Source organism: Aricia agestis, chromosome 8 (genome assembly GCF_905147365.1).
Source record: "Aricia agestis chromosome 8, ilAriAges1.1, whole genome shotgun sequence".
Classification (NCBI taxonomy): domain Eukaryota; kingdom Metazoa; phylum Arthropoda; class Insecta; order Lepidoptera; family Lycaenidae; genus Aricia; species Aricia agestis.
This window is the reverse complement of record NC_056413.1, coordinates 13,853,228-13,871,728: the sequence shown is the minus strand read 5'-3', so window position 1 is coordinate 13,871,728 and position 18,501 is coordinate 13,853,228. Positions and strand designations below refer to the sequence as shown.

The 18,501-nt window shown below is 35.9% G+C and overlaps 1 protein-coding gene across 2 annotated transcripts in view; it reads right to left on the bottom strand.

Annotated features, from left to right (window-relative positions):
- LOC121729551 (disabled homolog 2-interacting protein) overlaps window positions 1–18,501 on the bottom strand; it is a 224,627-nt gene that overhangs the window by 156,054 nt on the left and 50,072 nt on the right. For both annotated transcript variants that reach the window (XM_042118094.1, XM_042118092.1), the window contains one exon: window positions 4,588–4,697. In XM_042118094.1, the coding sequence (XP_041974028.1) occupies window positions 4,588–4,697 (110 nt within the window). The remainder of the gene's footprint in view (window positions 1–4,587; window positions 4,698–18,501) is intronic.

The following is an 18,501-nucleotide window of genomic DNA, read 5'->3' as shown; positions in this document are numbered from 1 at the left end:
ATAAATTGAATGATTTCATTCAAATAGCAGATTCCCATACATACATGTAAGTACCGATATAGTAGGCTGTTCAATTTCAACTTAACGTTTAGTCTACATCTACACAAATGAATAGACCAAGAATTATTATTTACATAAACCTATAATGCTATATTATATTAAGTCTATGATTATTTATGTTAACTGCTCTACAACTTACAAGGCTGTATGGTGATTGGTGCGCCGTGCGTGTTTAAAATCAGAACTAACGCCATCTCGCCAAAGGTCCCTAGAGAGCTTTTTACATACACGAACTCCTGTCAATGTCATCCAAGTATCATTTTGCATGTTCGGCTACATGCAACTTGCAAGATGAAAACTAACAACATCCAACTTCCAAGCTTTTATGACAATTTCAACCAAATGACTTGGGTCCCTTCTGGGTATACATTTCTTTATGACTTATAAAATTTTCAATTCTAGACCTATTGACCTCCTTGGTCACATTTTAAGAACCTAAATTAAATCTTTATATCGAACGGTCCTTTAAGAGCTGACGACCAAATCGGTCATGTAGCTTCAGCTGAAACAGCTGAACCTACATTTTTTTTCTTTTTTTTTTCCCACCCCACGACTCTCACACCCACCGCCCACGGCTTGCCAGCACGTAGATTATCAGAAAGGGTTTTTCAGGAAAGTAGCTAACGGAGTTTCAATACAGCTGAAGCCACATGACTGATTTGGTCGCCAGGTCTCCGTCGATAAGTTGTAGAGAATATTTTCAATTCAAATCGTCATAACTCATAACTCATATTGCACGATTTATGTAATATCCACAAGCAATTATTGTAATGATGACAATTTGTAAGTAAAACGCAATGGAGAGAAAGAACACTAGCTCGGTAATGTAGCAAAATAATATAGTTTATGTCTGATACTACCATTGAGAAAGCATTACGTAATGCCCATAAGAGAAGCGTTACTCGTAGTTCGTACCTGTACGGAACCCTACGTGCGCGAGTCCGACTCGCACTTGGCAAATTTTTAACGCGCTTTTAAAAGCTTGGACTGTATGTATGTAAATGAATCTCCAGTAGTCTAATTAATTCCAAACTTGGCATACGTATTAAAGGTTTATTAAAAGCCGCAAGTTTTTTGAAAAAAAATTAATTCAAATAATTCTAACACGCTTTAATTATTTTTTATTATTTTAACATACATTGCAGACTATGGGTGGCTGGTAAGCACCAGCATGTGCTCCATCTGCTCCTTGTCTGGTAAATTTTATAAAAAGTGACGAAAGTTTATTTAGAGTTCACCTGGTGTTAAGACTTTATTTTGTCGGTGTGTTTAACAACAGCAATTATGGTATATTAGCACATTGTGCAGCATGTTGGCACAACAAAACAATACATTGGGGTGACCTAAAGGTGCCTTGTTGACCCAAACTTAGGGCCAAGAAGGGCCAAGGCAAAATGTTAAGTATGTTTCAGACCACCCGGTGTTTTAATACCAAGAGGGATATTTTTATGTTTACAATATGTTACCCATTTGTCCTATTATATTTTATCAAGGTTACGTACATTCTAAGCCTCCTTTCTGAACTCTGACTGGTTTATTTTTTCCTTACGAGTATAACCTTGAAAATATAGATTACACGCGTGTCTACACTATTAAGTAATTCTATAAAAATGTTAATGATTTCTATTATACAATAGGCTATCCTGATACCACGTATACTAACACTATAAATTAAAATCTATGTTCGACGAAGTTGGACAAAATATCGCATGAAGATACTCCGCGCCCCGGCAAAGGGAAATATAGGAAAAGTTATTAACGACGACAAAACGTTTATATAGCGATAATGTAATTTCTAATTGAACGAATTTGTTGTCAACGGAATTGAATGAAATATATCCTAAAGGCTAAAACTATAATTCTTATTTGCAAGAAAAATACTGAATTTGCGACAAAAACCAAAGAATTTTTGAACGCTGATATAAAGTTGCAAGAGAAATCTGAAAAATCTTTATCTCGTAAATCGCTTGACACTTTTTTGCTTTATTCGAGTTATAATAACTTTCGTTCGTGAATTCTATAAATAAAAAAATGCTCACAAGACCGGGAAAGCGGAACTAGGCCGAAACAGAACCGAACAAAAACTAGAACCGTAAGTTTTTCGCTATTATGACACAAGGGACATCCGGCAGCACAATACCATGGCCTTGGGCGGCTGCCTGATATAATGATACTGATGGCCAGATTATACACGGGTAAAATAGCCTTTGGTTAACTATATCACTCAGCTAAAGACGATGTATTTTTAAACATAGAGCATGTCAAGAATGTTCCCGTGTTGCGCGGTGCGCCAAAATTGGTTTGTCCCGCAGATATTTTTCGACAGGAGCAAAATCTGAAATCAATTGTTTCGACTGATACCTGCGCAGGCATACCTGCACAGGTGGCCTCTACGGTAAACCGTAGCGTGTGGCGTACATTAGTCGTGATCTGACGGCTGGGTTCGACAACCAAAGTAGCCATCTGCCTATGAAGCAACTTCTCTGAAAGTACATTAAGCTGTCAAAAGCAATGTCGACACCAACATGATGGTCAGGTTAACGATTGACGAGTGTCCCTCATAAGTGGATTATAATTGAAATAGTTAATTTGTCACGCTCTATTGAGGAGGAATATTTTGCTCGTCCGGGCCGCGGGCCGGTTTAATACACTGCAACTGCAATTAATTGCAAATATTTCAGCTGCACTTTTCCGTCTCATTACTTTTTAAATATAAAATCGAGTACTTATTTAAGGAAAAATTGTTTATAGCCCAATTAACACCAACTCAAAAAAATGTGCCGAGACAATTGATATATTTTTGTGTGAACGATACAAATCTTTTAGGAGCGGCTCAATACCCTGATTACAGTATTTTCATCCTAAACTAATCCTCAATTAATACAGATTCGTTTCTGATCCAGTTCGTTTACTTCTAAACACAAAAATAAAATATGATCATAGCCTTTAAACAAACATTATAAAATATGGTTCACATCAAGTGTTAAAGTTGGTTTAACATTAACACAAATTATATTAAATTACTAATATCTAATCGCACAATTATTTAAAAAGCATAATTAATATGCATTACATATGTAGCAAATTAAAGTTAATTATATCAATTAGATAAGTTAATTTAAACATTATCATTTCATTATAATTGCTGATCAATTTTATTGAGACAATACATCAGCTGTTCCGACCGCTGTACAAACACCTGTATGTCATGTCAGGTGCCTTATAAATATGGCGCTCTACTTGGAACATTTTGTTCTACTTTACAAACGGAACAATTTCCTAGTGGTATTCGGCAGCTGATAAAAAGTAGCTTGAACACAGCATTTCTATTTTGTATGTAGAAACAAAGTATTAGTTCCTCTAGCGTCTTGTCTAAGGCAGCCTCCTAGCCGCAGTCTCGAGAGGCAGTCCCACTTCAGTATCCGAATCCAACATTCACACAGCTTCAATTTCAATTGATGATAATGTAGATGATAATAAAATAAAACGAGTTCGTTTCATTTTATTATTCGTCAAAGTTTGACATTTATATCATAAAGGCAATTGCCTCGAAGCTGTAGGCCTACTACGAAACCGTTTTGAGACTCAAACAATCGGACGAGAATGCCGCGTCCTGCTCTAACAACGTCATTTCACGTTTGTTAGAGTAGGATGCGGCATTCTCGTTCGGTTGTTTGAGTCTCAAAACGGTTACGTGGTACAAGCCCTGTTTTATAATAGTACCTGGATGACCGAGCTTTGCTCGGTATAGCAAACACTCATTGACTTCGTGTTACTTAATAACGCCATCTGCTGGTCGTTAAAACAATTAGTTGCTTACAAAATAGTATTATTATTCGCCAATAGATGTCAGGAAGAGTCATATTTTTCAGTTTATTGATTATCGATAAAAGCCCCCGAAACCCCCTATATACTCATGAAAATCGTTGGAGCCGATTCCGAGATTCCAATTATATATATACAAGAATTGCTCGTTTAAAGATGTCTGGATGAACATAGCAGAATAGAGGTAATGATATTACGTGACCATCATTCTTACCAAAGCGGGAATCTACACCGCCTTTCTAGGTAGAATTCTACCTAGAAAGTGTAGATTATATAATTTAGTAGAAGTTGCCAATGCCCAATAGACAACATCCATTTCGTAGGACACGAAAACGAGTCGAAAAGTGTTCCTCTGACAAAAGATTTCGCCGAACGGGCTCTACCTGTACCTACGTTACTATCGAAAATTGCCTAACCCTGAGCAATTATAATATAAGAAGCTTAATGATATAATTTACTGGATTATTCTTGCTTTATAGCGAAAAGTGGGACATTTTCCGTCTTGCGGGGGACAGCGGGACAAACGGCCTGAAAGCGGGACTGTCCCACTCTCGCCGAAATCGGGACGAATAGTCAGGTTAGCCCGTAGCCGTAATGACCATCATAATTCATAACTTTACCACACACAACCACATTATTTATCCCACTACTACGGTATTTTTGGTTGAGTTATACATAAAATATTTTTGGTAGTATACTTACAGCAAGCTCCTCGCTGGTGTAGGCTGTGAGTGTGCGGCGGTCCTGCTGCAGGACGCAGTAAAACGGCTCCCATGTCGGCGGCACGGAACCCGCGGCGCTCGCTACTGCCTCTGTAAGAAAAGAATTTGTTACACAGCTTGTTTTTCTTTTTTAATTTAGGTTGCATATTCAAAAGAACCCTTCGACTGCAACGTCAAGCTTTTATTACGTTGCATTTAGAGTTTGGCCTTAGATATGACTGGTTTAGGGTCACCACAGATATACAATTTCAAGTTGGCCGACTATCGTACAACTAAATTGCGTAGTTTCACAATTTAATTGGACAACTTTTTAATTGTGGGTAATCGGAAAGTAATCGCGTTTCTGATACGATTGGTGTCCAATTATTTAGTTGTACAATTTAGTTGGAAAAATGTGCGAGCTCTCATAAGTCGCTGTAGAGCTATTGATAAACTATGCGATTCAGTTGGCCAACTTGAAATTATAAATCTGCGGTCGCTCTAAATGCTAACCTATTTTCTATGATTCCCCTAATATTTAAACTTACAAGCAATGTGAATTGGCCTAAAATATTCGATAAAAAGTAAACATGCCAATAAACAAAAGTGTTTACAGTTTTCTTTTCCAAATGATTGGAGCCAGTATTTTATACAAAGTTGCCACTTGACAGGAAGAATAAATCAACGAGTCCAAGTCGCAAGTGGAGGCTGTAATTTTTAACGAAGCCCAAGGAAACGTCATTCATAAACTTTAACTATTTTATCGAGGGAAAAAATAGCGACTTATTACCGACCACTGGCCAGCCAGCTACCTTTTACGCTAATGAAGAAAAAATAAAATAAGTATCGATTCAATGGATTTTATATTGCTCTACACTTTTTATTTAACCTTAAAATGGTGATATGAATTATAAAGAACGCATTTTTTGCCTTACTACAATTTATTTACAGGTTTTTCTATTTGTATATTTTTATTTTAATATCGTATTTCAGTCATCTTCATAAATTATATAAAAATGGATTTTCAAATGTGTTAAGTCACGCTTAGGGAATGCAATCTCGCGAGATCTCGGCCTTTTTTAGCGAAATTGATCTCGAACGAAAAAAGGCGAGATCTCGCGAATTTGACGAGATTTTACTTGAGCATAAAAACGTCTTATTCGAAGCGCGGACTAACACGGACGGAGTTGCGATCACGGAGTAAAAACAAAGAGGAGCTGGCCTAAGCAACTGTGCACTGTGATTTTCAACTAGGTCCTGAATTTTGACTTCTCGTTGTTTTGTTAGTTACAAAATAACTGTTTTATTACTAAAAGATTTGTGTTTGATAGTGTGCGCTTTTATAATTCTGGACGTCACGTTATCGTGAACGCCGGCTTCCACGATAAAACGTTGGGTACGTTCAATGCCCTTTTGATTTTACGCACCGCGGACGTTTTGTGCGGTTCAGAAGTGTATATGTCGTGATGTCCTCTAACGTGCAAGTTAAAAAGTTATCGCCAATGGAAATTTAAAAATGTCTTCATATATTTCCATACATTGTACTTCCCTATGTTTTCGTTTAACCGTTGACTTCCACGATATTACCGCCACGTCCAAAATTATAAAAGCACACATTAGAAGAGAAGACTGGTTGTTTCTTTTATTTGTTATTTGATAGATAGTAGATACGTACTTATGTCAAAGTTTGCTACTTAAAAATTATAGACTGATACGTCTAATAATGTTTGATGCATAAAATTCAATTGAAAAAATTCGTGAAAATGATAGATAAGTAATCTTATAAAACTTATAATATTTATTACTTTTTTTCGTAATTTATTCAAATATTGTGATTATTTTTGCAAAAAAACCCACCAAACTGCTAATCTCGCGAGATCTCGAAATTGGCGAGATCTCGCGGTATTGTATTCATAAACTCGCGGGATCTCGCTTGAGCCCCAATCTCGCGATATTTGCATTCCCTAGTCACGCTAAAACTCTAAAACGGCTGAACGGATTGGGCTTATTTTAGTCTTAAAATATTCGTAGAAGTCCAGGGAAGGTTTTAAAGTGACACCATGTTCACCGGGGTAGCTAGTCTAATATAAAATAAAAATGGATTTTCAAATACGTTAGTAACGCTATAACTCGATAACGGCTGGACCAATTTGGCTAATTTTAGTCAAGTCCAGGAAAGGTTTATAAGTGACACGAAGTTCACCGGGACAGCTAGTCTTCAATATTTTCTAAGCACAATATGATGTTACTGCTATCTTATAAGTATCTTATATTCAAACGGAGGGTAACTTTGTAATGACATTATCATGTACGTATGTATTATATAGAGGTATATTCTGAATACTTAAATGCATGTCCACAACTAGCGCAAGTGGACCAGTTGCTCTAATAAACTGCTGGACGCTCTTGTTAGGCAGATTAACGCAACCCATTTTACATATTATTAACCACTTAATAAAAACACATGAGTAATAGGCCTATGACTCTTGTTATGTGAAACAAGGTCTTGTAAGCCCGCGGGAATACAGCTATTAATATCGTGTGAATATGAGTAATGCTTGTATCACTATTTAGTTTTTCTGTAACAAACAGTTCTGGTCATATTTACCCACACATTTTATATGTGAGGATGGATAGGTGTTGACTATTTTCGGGTTGATAAGTGCGTCGAAATTGGTTTACCTGCGCTGCATTTATTTGGCACTCCGAAGTCCGAACGTTAATAATGTTTGCAAGACGTTATGCCATTATCATCATCATAGGCTTCTTCATCAATTACTGATGATTTAAGTAGGCTGTAGGGGTCATATGGGTAATTTATTATAATTATCATCAGTAGACCATAACAGTAGAGACAGTATGTCAATGCTTGTCTTCGCACAAAGATTTAATAATTATACTTATTTAACTTTATTTTCAAACTGTTTTTCTAATAGATACAATAATTCTAATTCGATTTAAATTTTAAACCTATTTTAAAACCTCAATAAAGACATTATCTAATACAAAGCTATAAAGTTTAAGTGAGTCATTACATGAGAAAATTCTTAATAAGTTGCCATTGTGTGCTAATCCAAGCAAAATGTTAACCATCATAATTTATGTATGAGAAAAGGTATGCAGTTATAAATTTATATTACTTGTTCAAACACATAATCGCAAATAGTAGATAAGTAAGTCTAACGTGTTAACATAATATTTTAGATTAGTATTATAATTTTCTATGTGAAATTATAGGGTTGTAACTTGTACCTATAAATATGGTACGGTGTCTAAAGTATTGACACGATTTTTGTACGTATTTAAAAAAGTTACAGCTGCAGGCCCCCTGGCAGTTAATAATAATAATATTTGTACTATGGATTTTGTCATACCAATATGCCAACAGGGTATTAGTGGTATTAGCAGATAGTTTAATAGGACAAACTGACAGCAGCATTTTATACTTCAGCATAAAGCAACTAAGTAAGAAATATTACCATGTAAATATGACGAGTATAATCCGTTCAGTTATTTTACGAAAGTGATCCATACGTCCTCGCCGTAAGAGTCCTGGTGGAGGTAAATTAAATGAGAATGTGTTTACGAATATTCAGTACACTGATATACCCCGGTGGCAATCATAGCGGTATACCACGCCGTAAGCTTGTAACGAGGTGCAAAATGCCACTGACACCCCATTTGCCGTACAAACCTACCATAACTTTTTTGGTAGATGACATTCTTATGAAGCAATGGCAATTATTGATCGGCCGCTCGAATTTTTTTTTCTTTTTGTGCCGCGAAAGTGCTCTTTTGCATTTGTTTGGGACGTCACTAAAAATCGGCGGTAGGTACGTTGAGTAGTGGTCTGACTAAAGTAGACAGAAAATTTTACGATCAATTTTATTGTGCAATATCATTCTTCAATTTTATTGGACAGTTTATTTGACAATAAGATTGAATGGCGGGCACGTTCAATACTAACCCTAGACGGTCAATAATATTTTATATTGCACAATGTGTGATGTGTGTGTGCGCAATAGAATATTGATCGTCTAGGGGCCAGCTAATACAGCTGGCTTTTATGACAATTTATATTTTTATAAAATGGCCGCGCTAATTCTCATATTGGTAATCCTTGTAGGAGTGTATTTTATTTCTGACAGGACTTTTATACCCAGGAATGAGGATCACTCACATAGAAACGAGTGAAACAACTCAACGGACCAAGGTGTAAGAATGAATAAAACATTTTAATATTTTACACGGCTGCCTGTCTCCTTAATGTTATTTAAATAGCTTTTATCCGTTTTTTGGTTCGACACTTAAGTTTATAGCTTGTCGCATATATGTGCTATGCTAGCTAAACACAGTAATGGGCATTGTCCAAAAAAATCACATGTACTTTTTATATTTTTTTTCGTTAAAATAGGGTATTTTAAGAATATAAATTAAATAATTTTGAAATTTATTGGCTAGTTTTTTCTCAATAATTTTTAAAGTTTCGCTCGGACGTCATCATCGGCCGCCGATTGACCTCTGCAGTATGTTTTAAATTTACTTTCAATCTTATTTATAATGGCTGGTTCGTCAAATGCAAGTTCTCATTATGTGAAAGCTGATACGAGAAGCTCACCAAAAGTTGGAAACGTAACGTTGGTCGAATTTATTGCTAATTTAACGCCATTGAAGGTCAAACAAAGGTTAAACGTATTTGTTCAAAAATATAAGTAACTAATGGGTATTTTTTTCGTTTATATACAGAAAAACGATCACTGACCTTATTCCTCGAAATGTATTTGTAATGAGCAAAATTTAAAAAATGGACAATCCTCATTCTGTCGTACAGTATTGAATTTTGGCCGTATTTTTGAAATAAATATCTACTGGCTGTAGCGCTACATAAACACGCTCTACAGTATTTTAATTATTTGACTTTCTATCAAGTTTTATAATTAATGCTACGTAACCCAAAAACCGCAATTCCCAAAATCTTTACATAGTATCACAGAATAGATAATACATACAAGTAGTATAAACAAAGTCGCTTTTTCTGTCTGTTCATACTTAGATCTTTAGAACAACGCATTGCGCAACGGATTTAGATACGATTTATTAGTAATAAGAGATTCGACTGAAAGCACATAGGCTACTATTTAATGCAGCTACATTTAGCCAGGTGGTAGAAAATAAAATATAAATTATTGTAGACTGTAGATTCTTTGTTTTTATCACAGGTAAAGCCGCGCGGGCCGCGGGACAAGTAGTATTTCCGGACCAAAACGACCTGCAAACCTTCAAGAAAAGATCGTATTCCCTCTTAAAAGGCCTACAAATATAGTTGCTTTCCATCATGTGACCCGACGTACGCTCGATTGTTGTTTTAAAAAAAATGAAGCTTAAATCAATTTCTTAAGGCTAATTTAATATGTTACCATCAGAATAGTGTTAAGGAATAACCATCAGGTTGGGATATTTTATAACGTAGACCGGCAATTTTGTGCACTTTACAACGCATCTTTATATCATTACGGTATATTTAAAGGCACTAAAACCTCGCCTTGGACACACTGTTCAGAAATAGTTTACTCCTAACAGGATCATAATGCCAAGTACATAAGGACCAGTATAGGGATTAGGGAGACGTAGAATAATTCTGAACGGATACGTCAAGAGCAGTCACGAGCCTTATCGTGATACGGCTAGACAGTAGAACAACAGTATTATTCCTGGTTCCAGTTCCTTTGAAGCTGCAAAATCGTGGCCTTATAATGTCGAACAAATATTTTCATTTCAATTGATTGGTCAAAACTCAATTTTAAGTCAATCGTTTGACGTAGGAGTATCTATACATTAATACGCAAGCGAAAAACTTTGTATCCCTTTTGACGAAAAATGCGGAAACGTAGGTGAATGAAATTTTGCACAGTTATAGTTTATATGGTGATTGGTGAAGATGTGCATCGAGCTAATATTATTTTGAAATTATGCTTTTATCACACATTTTTTTAACAAATAATACATTACACACACTACAATACGCACACTCAAGAAGATGACAGATTTTTGAGTGACAAACCTATACATACGAATTATACTCTTTTATTTATGATTGAAGTCTGTTGACAACAAGTTGACATATTGAAAATGGGTTATAGTTTTTTTTATTGAATCTTAGATACTATTAGACAATGCTTACACGGCCAGTCTGAGATCAGCCGAGTCCCAGAGACGAGAGTTGAAAAAAAATTTGATAAGGTCAATATTTTTTTACAAATTAAACGTAGTAGTCCTAATATGGTTAAAACTAAGGTCGAATTTCGACCATTGGGCGATCTCTAGTAGGATATATTACTGCAATATTTTCACGCTCTAGAGGCAACACAACTGCACAAACAGTAACCAAAACAAAAGTATGTTCGATGTTTGACAATGTTTCTGTCAACATTCTGCTATTATGATGTATGCAAGATGTCGGATTTTGGGCGTATTACATATTTACTGTATGTGATAATAGCGCCCTCTCTCTTGGCGTTATATTCCCTATTACAATATACTAAGGATAAGAAACGATGCTGCATTATCATTGCATTATAATAATAGAATCATGGTACAGTATTGAAATTTCTAAGTTAGGCCCCCAACACACGTTTCCATGGAAACGTGAAGCCTGCAGCTACAATCGACCTATGACCGCTCGTGGGTCGCCGTTACTTCAAAAATTGTTCTGAATGTTTGTTATCTGTGTAAAATGTCCTTACTCATATTATAAGCACAGCGTAATAAAGATATAAGTGTGAAACTTGAATGTGTGTGTGTTTGTCAGTCTGTCTGTTACCTTTTACGCCCTAACCGCTAAACCGAGTTTCATAAAATTTTATGTCATGACTCATGATAAACTAGATGTTGGCGGGAGTCAACATCTAGTTTAGTTAATGTTAATTTGTTAATAGTACGTGCGGTAAACCGGTAACCTTACATTTTCCAGGAATTTGTCTTTTTTTGGGACTCTATAATAATCTCCATACCGAATTTCATCAAAATATGTTTAGTTTACACCTAGAAACAGGTAAATTAATATTATTCTAAATTATAAAACCACTTTTCCACTTTCGCCTTTAATGTTTTGGATAGATATTACTTACTTAAAATATTTCATGTATTAATTTTAATTTAGTAACACAAAAATAGTAGCATAAATATGAATATTTTAGCATAAGATGTGGCATACTTTTATTTTTTATACTCGATATCATTATTTAAACTTGTTTAGAAAATGACGCAGGTCGCAGTGTATATTTAAATACTAGATGGCGACCCCAACTAAATTCGTTTATCACGATTCACGCAGGAACCGTACATTTGCCGGGACAAAAAGTATCCTATCTCCTTTCCCGGGACTCAATAGCAAATTTCAGCAAAATCGGTTTAGTGGTTTGGGCGTGAAGAGGTAACAGACAGACAGACAGACACACTTTAACCATATAAATAGAGTGAAGTAGAGTCTGTATACCTGCGGGGCTAAAATGGTCACATTTAGCAATTCCTCTCAATCAATTCAGCAAATAAATTGTTAAAACTGTCAAACTGACAAATATGTCAAATTAGTACGAATTACTAGACATGAATTGCAAGTAGACTTGTATTTTGCGTGTTAAAAAAAAATCATATTATGATTCCTTATATGATTCTCCAAAGCGACCATTTCAGCCCTCCTGTATTACAGCGTATACTGTATACAGTATACTGTATAGAAACAGTAGTTATCACACATCCGGGCTGTTGCTGGCCGGGCTATCTAGCACCGGATAGTGATGATCACTTCTGATCTGAGACTCTAAGGTGTCTAGCCTCTAGGATAATCGCTGACAGGAAGCGCCAGATTTATGATTTGATTTGATTATATCGCTCACTAGCTCTATTCGTTGGCAGACACACTTTAATACTTTAATTATATTATTATATGTATACATAATTATATAATTAAAGTGTTAAATTCTGTCTGTCTTTCTGTCACTAGCTTAACCACCAGAGAAAATTATTCGTAGGCAGGTGGCGGCTCTATGTAGTTTGGGCGCTTTTTAACCATTTCACGCGACAGACAATGACTAAATAAAGAAAAAATAAATTGATTCAAAAGCAAATAGCAGGTATACGTTGTTTGGATGGGTTATGTAGTGTCAATACTCTTCCAAACAACGTATACCTGCTATTTGCTTTTGAATCAATTTATTTTTTCTTTTTTTGTATAAAATATAGGACCAAACGAGCGAACCGTTCACATGATGGAAAGCAATTACCATCGCCCACGGACACTCGCTACATTAGAAGACCTGCAGAATGCAGATGCGTTGCCGGCCTTTTAAGAGCTAGAATACGCTCTCTTCTTACGGCCGTTCCCAATATTTGATCTATCTCTGGTTTTGCCCTACTAGAGATAGGAAAAGCTCACAATTGACATAAAATATATGTCTCTAATGTCTAATGTGAGCTATTCCTATCTCTAGTAGGGCAAAACCAGAGATAGATCAAATATTGGGAACGGCCGTTAAAGGTTTGCAGGTCGTATTGGTCCGAAAATACTGCTGGTGACAGTTCGTTCCACAGTTTCTCAAAAAGTACTTTACACGTAACGTTTTTTTTTTTAACCTTCTTTACTCTAAAATTGTAAAAATTAAAAAGTTACTCTTGAATCATTATGTCTAGACCAACATTTTTCTATTTAATTACACTAACATTAATTAACGAGAGGCCGTCAATTATAACGACGGCTTAATAACACCTCTCCATATTAAGTTTCCGAAAACAGTTATACTGTAGGTAGTGGTCAGTAGAAAAGTAGATACAAATTAAGAAGTTTCTGGTATATAATTTTTGTTGAATTCTTTTATAGATGATTTTTAGATGATTTATAAAAACCTCCTTACCTACGAAGCAAGAGCACGAAAGTAAAGGTCGTAAGTCCCAAAAATGTTTTTGATGATTATTTAAAAATTGAATACAATACTAATATTTCCTTTAGCCATTATTTTATAAAGTGTGTGATTGTAGTAGTGCAAGTTATTTAATGATAGTAACTCAATAAGTGTAACAGATATTTGTTTAAAAGCCCAGAAAGATTTTTTATTTCGAAAAATATAACTATCGAGTCAAAATAAATGAATCGTGTTTTCCGTTAGGCAAATATCAGATAAATATGCAATGATTAAATAAATCTCAAATTCATTTAAGTCAATCGTCTTCCGGGATCGTAATACTTATTAGAAAACACAGCAAAATTTGACAGCCCGCTGTTAAAGTTTTTTTTTCTAGCCTATGCTGTCCCACACCTTAAAGTATTGTCACTTTATTTTGTTACACCCTATATAATGTCCAATTTCTACCCTAGACAAAGTACTTATGTTTATTTATAGTCTTAGCGTCAGCTACTAATTGTATGAGATAATTTCTGCCATAAAACAAACAATACAGTTTATAAACATTATCTTAGCCTGCACTAGGATCTATATAGCGTCATTATTGTCATTATAATGGCATGTTGACATTTAGAAGATATAAAATAATAATTGAGTCAGACCGATAGAGTTAATTATAATTCCCCAGCGGTCATTTCTCAACAGGAAAAGTATTTCATAATAAAAGCTACTTCAATGCACCTATGCCCACCTTGTGAGGGTTTTTAACTGGAGTTTATTTATTCAATAGTGTCATTAATTGGTTATTATTTTGACGTTGACCAATCAAATACTTAATAGTCTTATTGGTGTAACAAATTATAATTTTTTTGTAATAAAACGTTAAAAACTGTTTAGATAAAACGAAACATATAAAAATTGTCTCTTCCCTTCGAAAGGGGGAACAAGAGGTCCCATAGTAGGAGCCGCAAAAAAACCCAAAAAAAAAAAAAACAAATATGCTTAATAGATAAACTTTAGTCAAAAAACCTCAGAAACCGTCCATTAATGATGCTATTTACTTTAAAAGAACTTAGCAAACTCTTCTTTCAATAATATCTATCAATTTAAAACATCTTCGGTGTGGACAGTGGAGTCACGCCGGTGCTGTCAAAAAGCATATTTTCGGACTTCCTTAATCCATCCATACTAACATTATAAATGCGAAAGTGTGTCTATTTGTCTGTCTGTTACCCCTTCACGCCCAAACCACTGAACCGATTTGGCTATATTTGGTATGAAGATACTTTGAGTCCCGGGCAAGGATATGGGATACTTTTTATCCCGTAAAAAGGAACGGTTACCGCGCGATAAATGAATTTTGGCGCAACGGAGTTGCGGGCGTCGTCTAGTTTATAATAATAATTTGTAATATCAAGAAGGTGACATAGAAACAGGGCTAGGATAGCACAGGAAACGTTTTTGACAGGAGAGAACCAGTTAAGCTCGTCACAGACAGAGCAGGTAATGTGCATTACATCCCGGGATGTATATCTTTACATTATATTAATGTATCACACACACAACAGGTAATGTAATGTATATTTCTCTACATTTCAATGCTAAACGCCCCGCTTGACGCACATTTCAGCTGCTAAAGTGTAATACAGGCTGTTCTTATTTTTAATGTTGTAATACTGTGGCCTCTCGAGTTACTTGCTATTAGATTCACTAGATAGTTCATCAGAAGATGATTCGGATTGTAATTTTGATACGCGCATTGTTACATATTGTGTCAAAAACAGAACGATGTGGATTGAAGATATTTGATTGAAAATATAGGCTCTGGGGAACAGACTGCCTGCAGTACCTGCTGTGAAGTGCTGTGCTAAGGTGGCAAGTGCAGTGGTGGCAAGTGTGTATCTGTCTATCATACACATATAATATAATCACAGACATTTTTGAACACCCTATGAAGAGAAGAGATGTATCGTAATATACAGAAATATATTGAGATGTATTTAGATGTATCAAAATATAAATGTATATTTTCATATAGCTCGGTATCTTAAGATACGAAGATGTAAAAATATACATTATAGCTGCTGTGTGTGGTCTCCTGACGATTTCTATAGAAAGATGTATTGAGATGTATCGAGATGTATCGTGCTATATTATACATCTTTACATTACCTGCTCTGTGTGTGACAAGCTTTAAGCAAATAACAACGCTATTGAATGAATCTGTGGAATGAATATTAGCTCCTGTCAAACCTAGAAAAGGAGCATAAGAGAACGCTTCTCAGCAAAACCAATATGGCAGTAATATATAATTCGAGTTCGCGCCCTAGAGTATGTAAAACAAAAGGTCACTTGTTGACCGGTTGGAAAGGGCGTCGACAGTTCAGCTTACTCATTATGTATGTCTATGTTAATACTCAATGGACAAATACACTTCATCACTCAGTAGCAAGATCATTCAGTAAGATTAGATTTTATCTCATCTAAATTCTAATAACTTATCAAAATGGTTCAAGATCACCTACTTAATTATTTTGTGCGAAGTACCGAGTATTTGTTTCTAAGGTCTAATTTACTAAATAATGCAATTTTGTTTTATAATCTCATAGCATTCTCTTTATAAGTAAAAATGATTTTTAAATTTTGTTAGTTTCGCTAAAACGAGGACGGCTTCACTTATTTTAGTCTTGAAATATTCCTGGCAGTCCAGGATAGTTCACGGAGGGGGTGATACAAAATAAAGGCAAGAATACCTACCTATGTGATACGAAGAAGTTCAATTGAAGAAATCCAGTCTATTAAGTAGTACCTTATACAACAAAGCAACAGGTAACAGGCCCAGTAACAAATGTAGAGCCACATTTATTATCAGATTACATTATAAATGCAAGACTCTACAGTCTACAGACTTAATACCTGGTTGTACGCCTATCGAACCGAAATTCTAACGAGCTATTACTTGTCTTAAAATAATGGAATGTAAAGTGCGTAGACAGCACAATAATATATATTTTTTCTGCCAAATATCAATGATATCAATCATATTTTCTGATAAAGTTAGGAAGGAACAAGTGGATACGATGCATTGAGAATCAGAAGTTACCAAAATTCGGAAATTATATTGCCATTTAACGGTACCATTCACACTTATCAAGATGCATACCAAACTGTCACCGGCAGTATTTCCGGACCTATACGATATTTTTATACATGGGAGAGCCATGCTTCGGCACGAATGGGCCGGCTCGACCGGATAAATACCACGTTCTCACAGAAAACCGGCGTGAAACAGCGATTGCGCTGTGTTTCGCCGAGTAAGTGAGCCTACCGGAGGCCCAATTCCCTTCCCGATCCTCTCCTTTTCCCTTCCCTTCCCATCCGTACCCTCCCCTACTACCCTATTCCCTCGTAAAAGGTCGGCAACGCACCTGCAGCTCTTCTGATGCTGCGAGTGTCCATGGGCGACGGAAGTTGCTTTCCATCAGGTGATCCGTTTGCTCGTTTGCCCCCTTATTTCATAAAAAAAAAATATACGCCCTGCAAACCATCAAGAAAAGAGCGTATTCCCACTTAAAAGGCCGGCTACGCACCTGCAGCTCTTCTGATGTTGCGAGTGTCCATGGGCGGCGGTAGTTGCTTTCCATCAGGCGACCCGTTTGCTCCCTTATTTCATTTAAAAAAAAACGATGATAGAGCTTATTTCTTTGAGCCCACACACGTCTTTCTATGACTAGCTAGGTATGTCACCTGGCGAGGTCCAAGTCAGTCCTGACACAAGTTTTTATGCCATGTGATGGCATCAATAAGTCTCTGTGATATCTAATGTGTAAATAACAGTCTGTGGTAACTGGTAATGCTTACCGCTGACTTTGAACTAGTTTAACGCCCGCGCCGTGGGAAACGATGTCCATTCGAAGTCCGTTCATCTCGCTCATTGCTGGCTCAATAGTATTTAAATGGAATCTTTACTTAGTGGATTATGATCCTTTTGTCCTTAGCATAAAGGTACTCCTAGGGGTAAAATATTCATAAACGGTCTGGTCTTTTGTAACGATGCAGCAAGAACAATAAATTCGTGTCATGTATTGGTGCTTCCTGCCAAGATAGCCGTGTGGGCGGCCGTATCATAATATGCAGTTCGCATTGTTTAATCTATGATTTACTGAGCTGCCATTGTATGGGTTTTTAAATATATAATTAAGTGAAAATACTGTAGGTGTACCGAAGGGAGTGGGATGTTAATGGTCGATGATGAACGGATGATGTTAGGTATATTAATATACTAACGGAACCTATAGATTTAGTACCACTTTCACGTAGATGTAAGTTGTTTAGGCGAACTACAGATTCTTCCTTTAGCAGTTTTTAATTTAAAGAATTGGCTGCTAAATAAACCGTGAAGAAGGATGAATCTTCATTAAATGGAAACCCACAAATGTAATAGCTAAGGGATTTGAGTAACGAGCTTCAGAATCGTTGGAACGAAGTTTTAGGGACCACAACGACGAAAAAAACCTCTCCCAATTCCACCAACGCTCGTTACCGTTAAAACCTTACCTACCTAACCTAACATGTCATCTCTTTCATTATTACGAAAAACGACGTGAATTGGCACCAAACCAATTCATTATATTGTGACTCTTAAAAAGCTTCTCTCATAACGGCCGCATTGTATTGTATTCTCAAAGCAGAGGGAGCCCTCGATACATAACTATGAACATTGTATGCTAAACTAGGCTTTGTCATTCTGCATTCTACGCCATAACAATCATAATTTATATTTAAAATACAAGAACCTCCAAGACTCCGTCTGAGTATAAACTAGGTTCGAGTTTCCAACGGATATTTAATATTCCCGCCCCAGTTATGAGAAAGCTTGACAAAAAGCTCTTAGCTAAGTAAACAGTTATACTTTTGAGACGTCAAACGCTTCAGTGGGTTATGAAAACCGCTTTAAAATTATTTATTTATAGCAATTAATAGCATTTTTGAAACCCAGTCTGTAGCCCACTGTAATT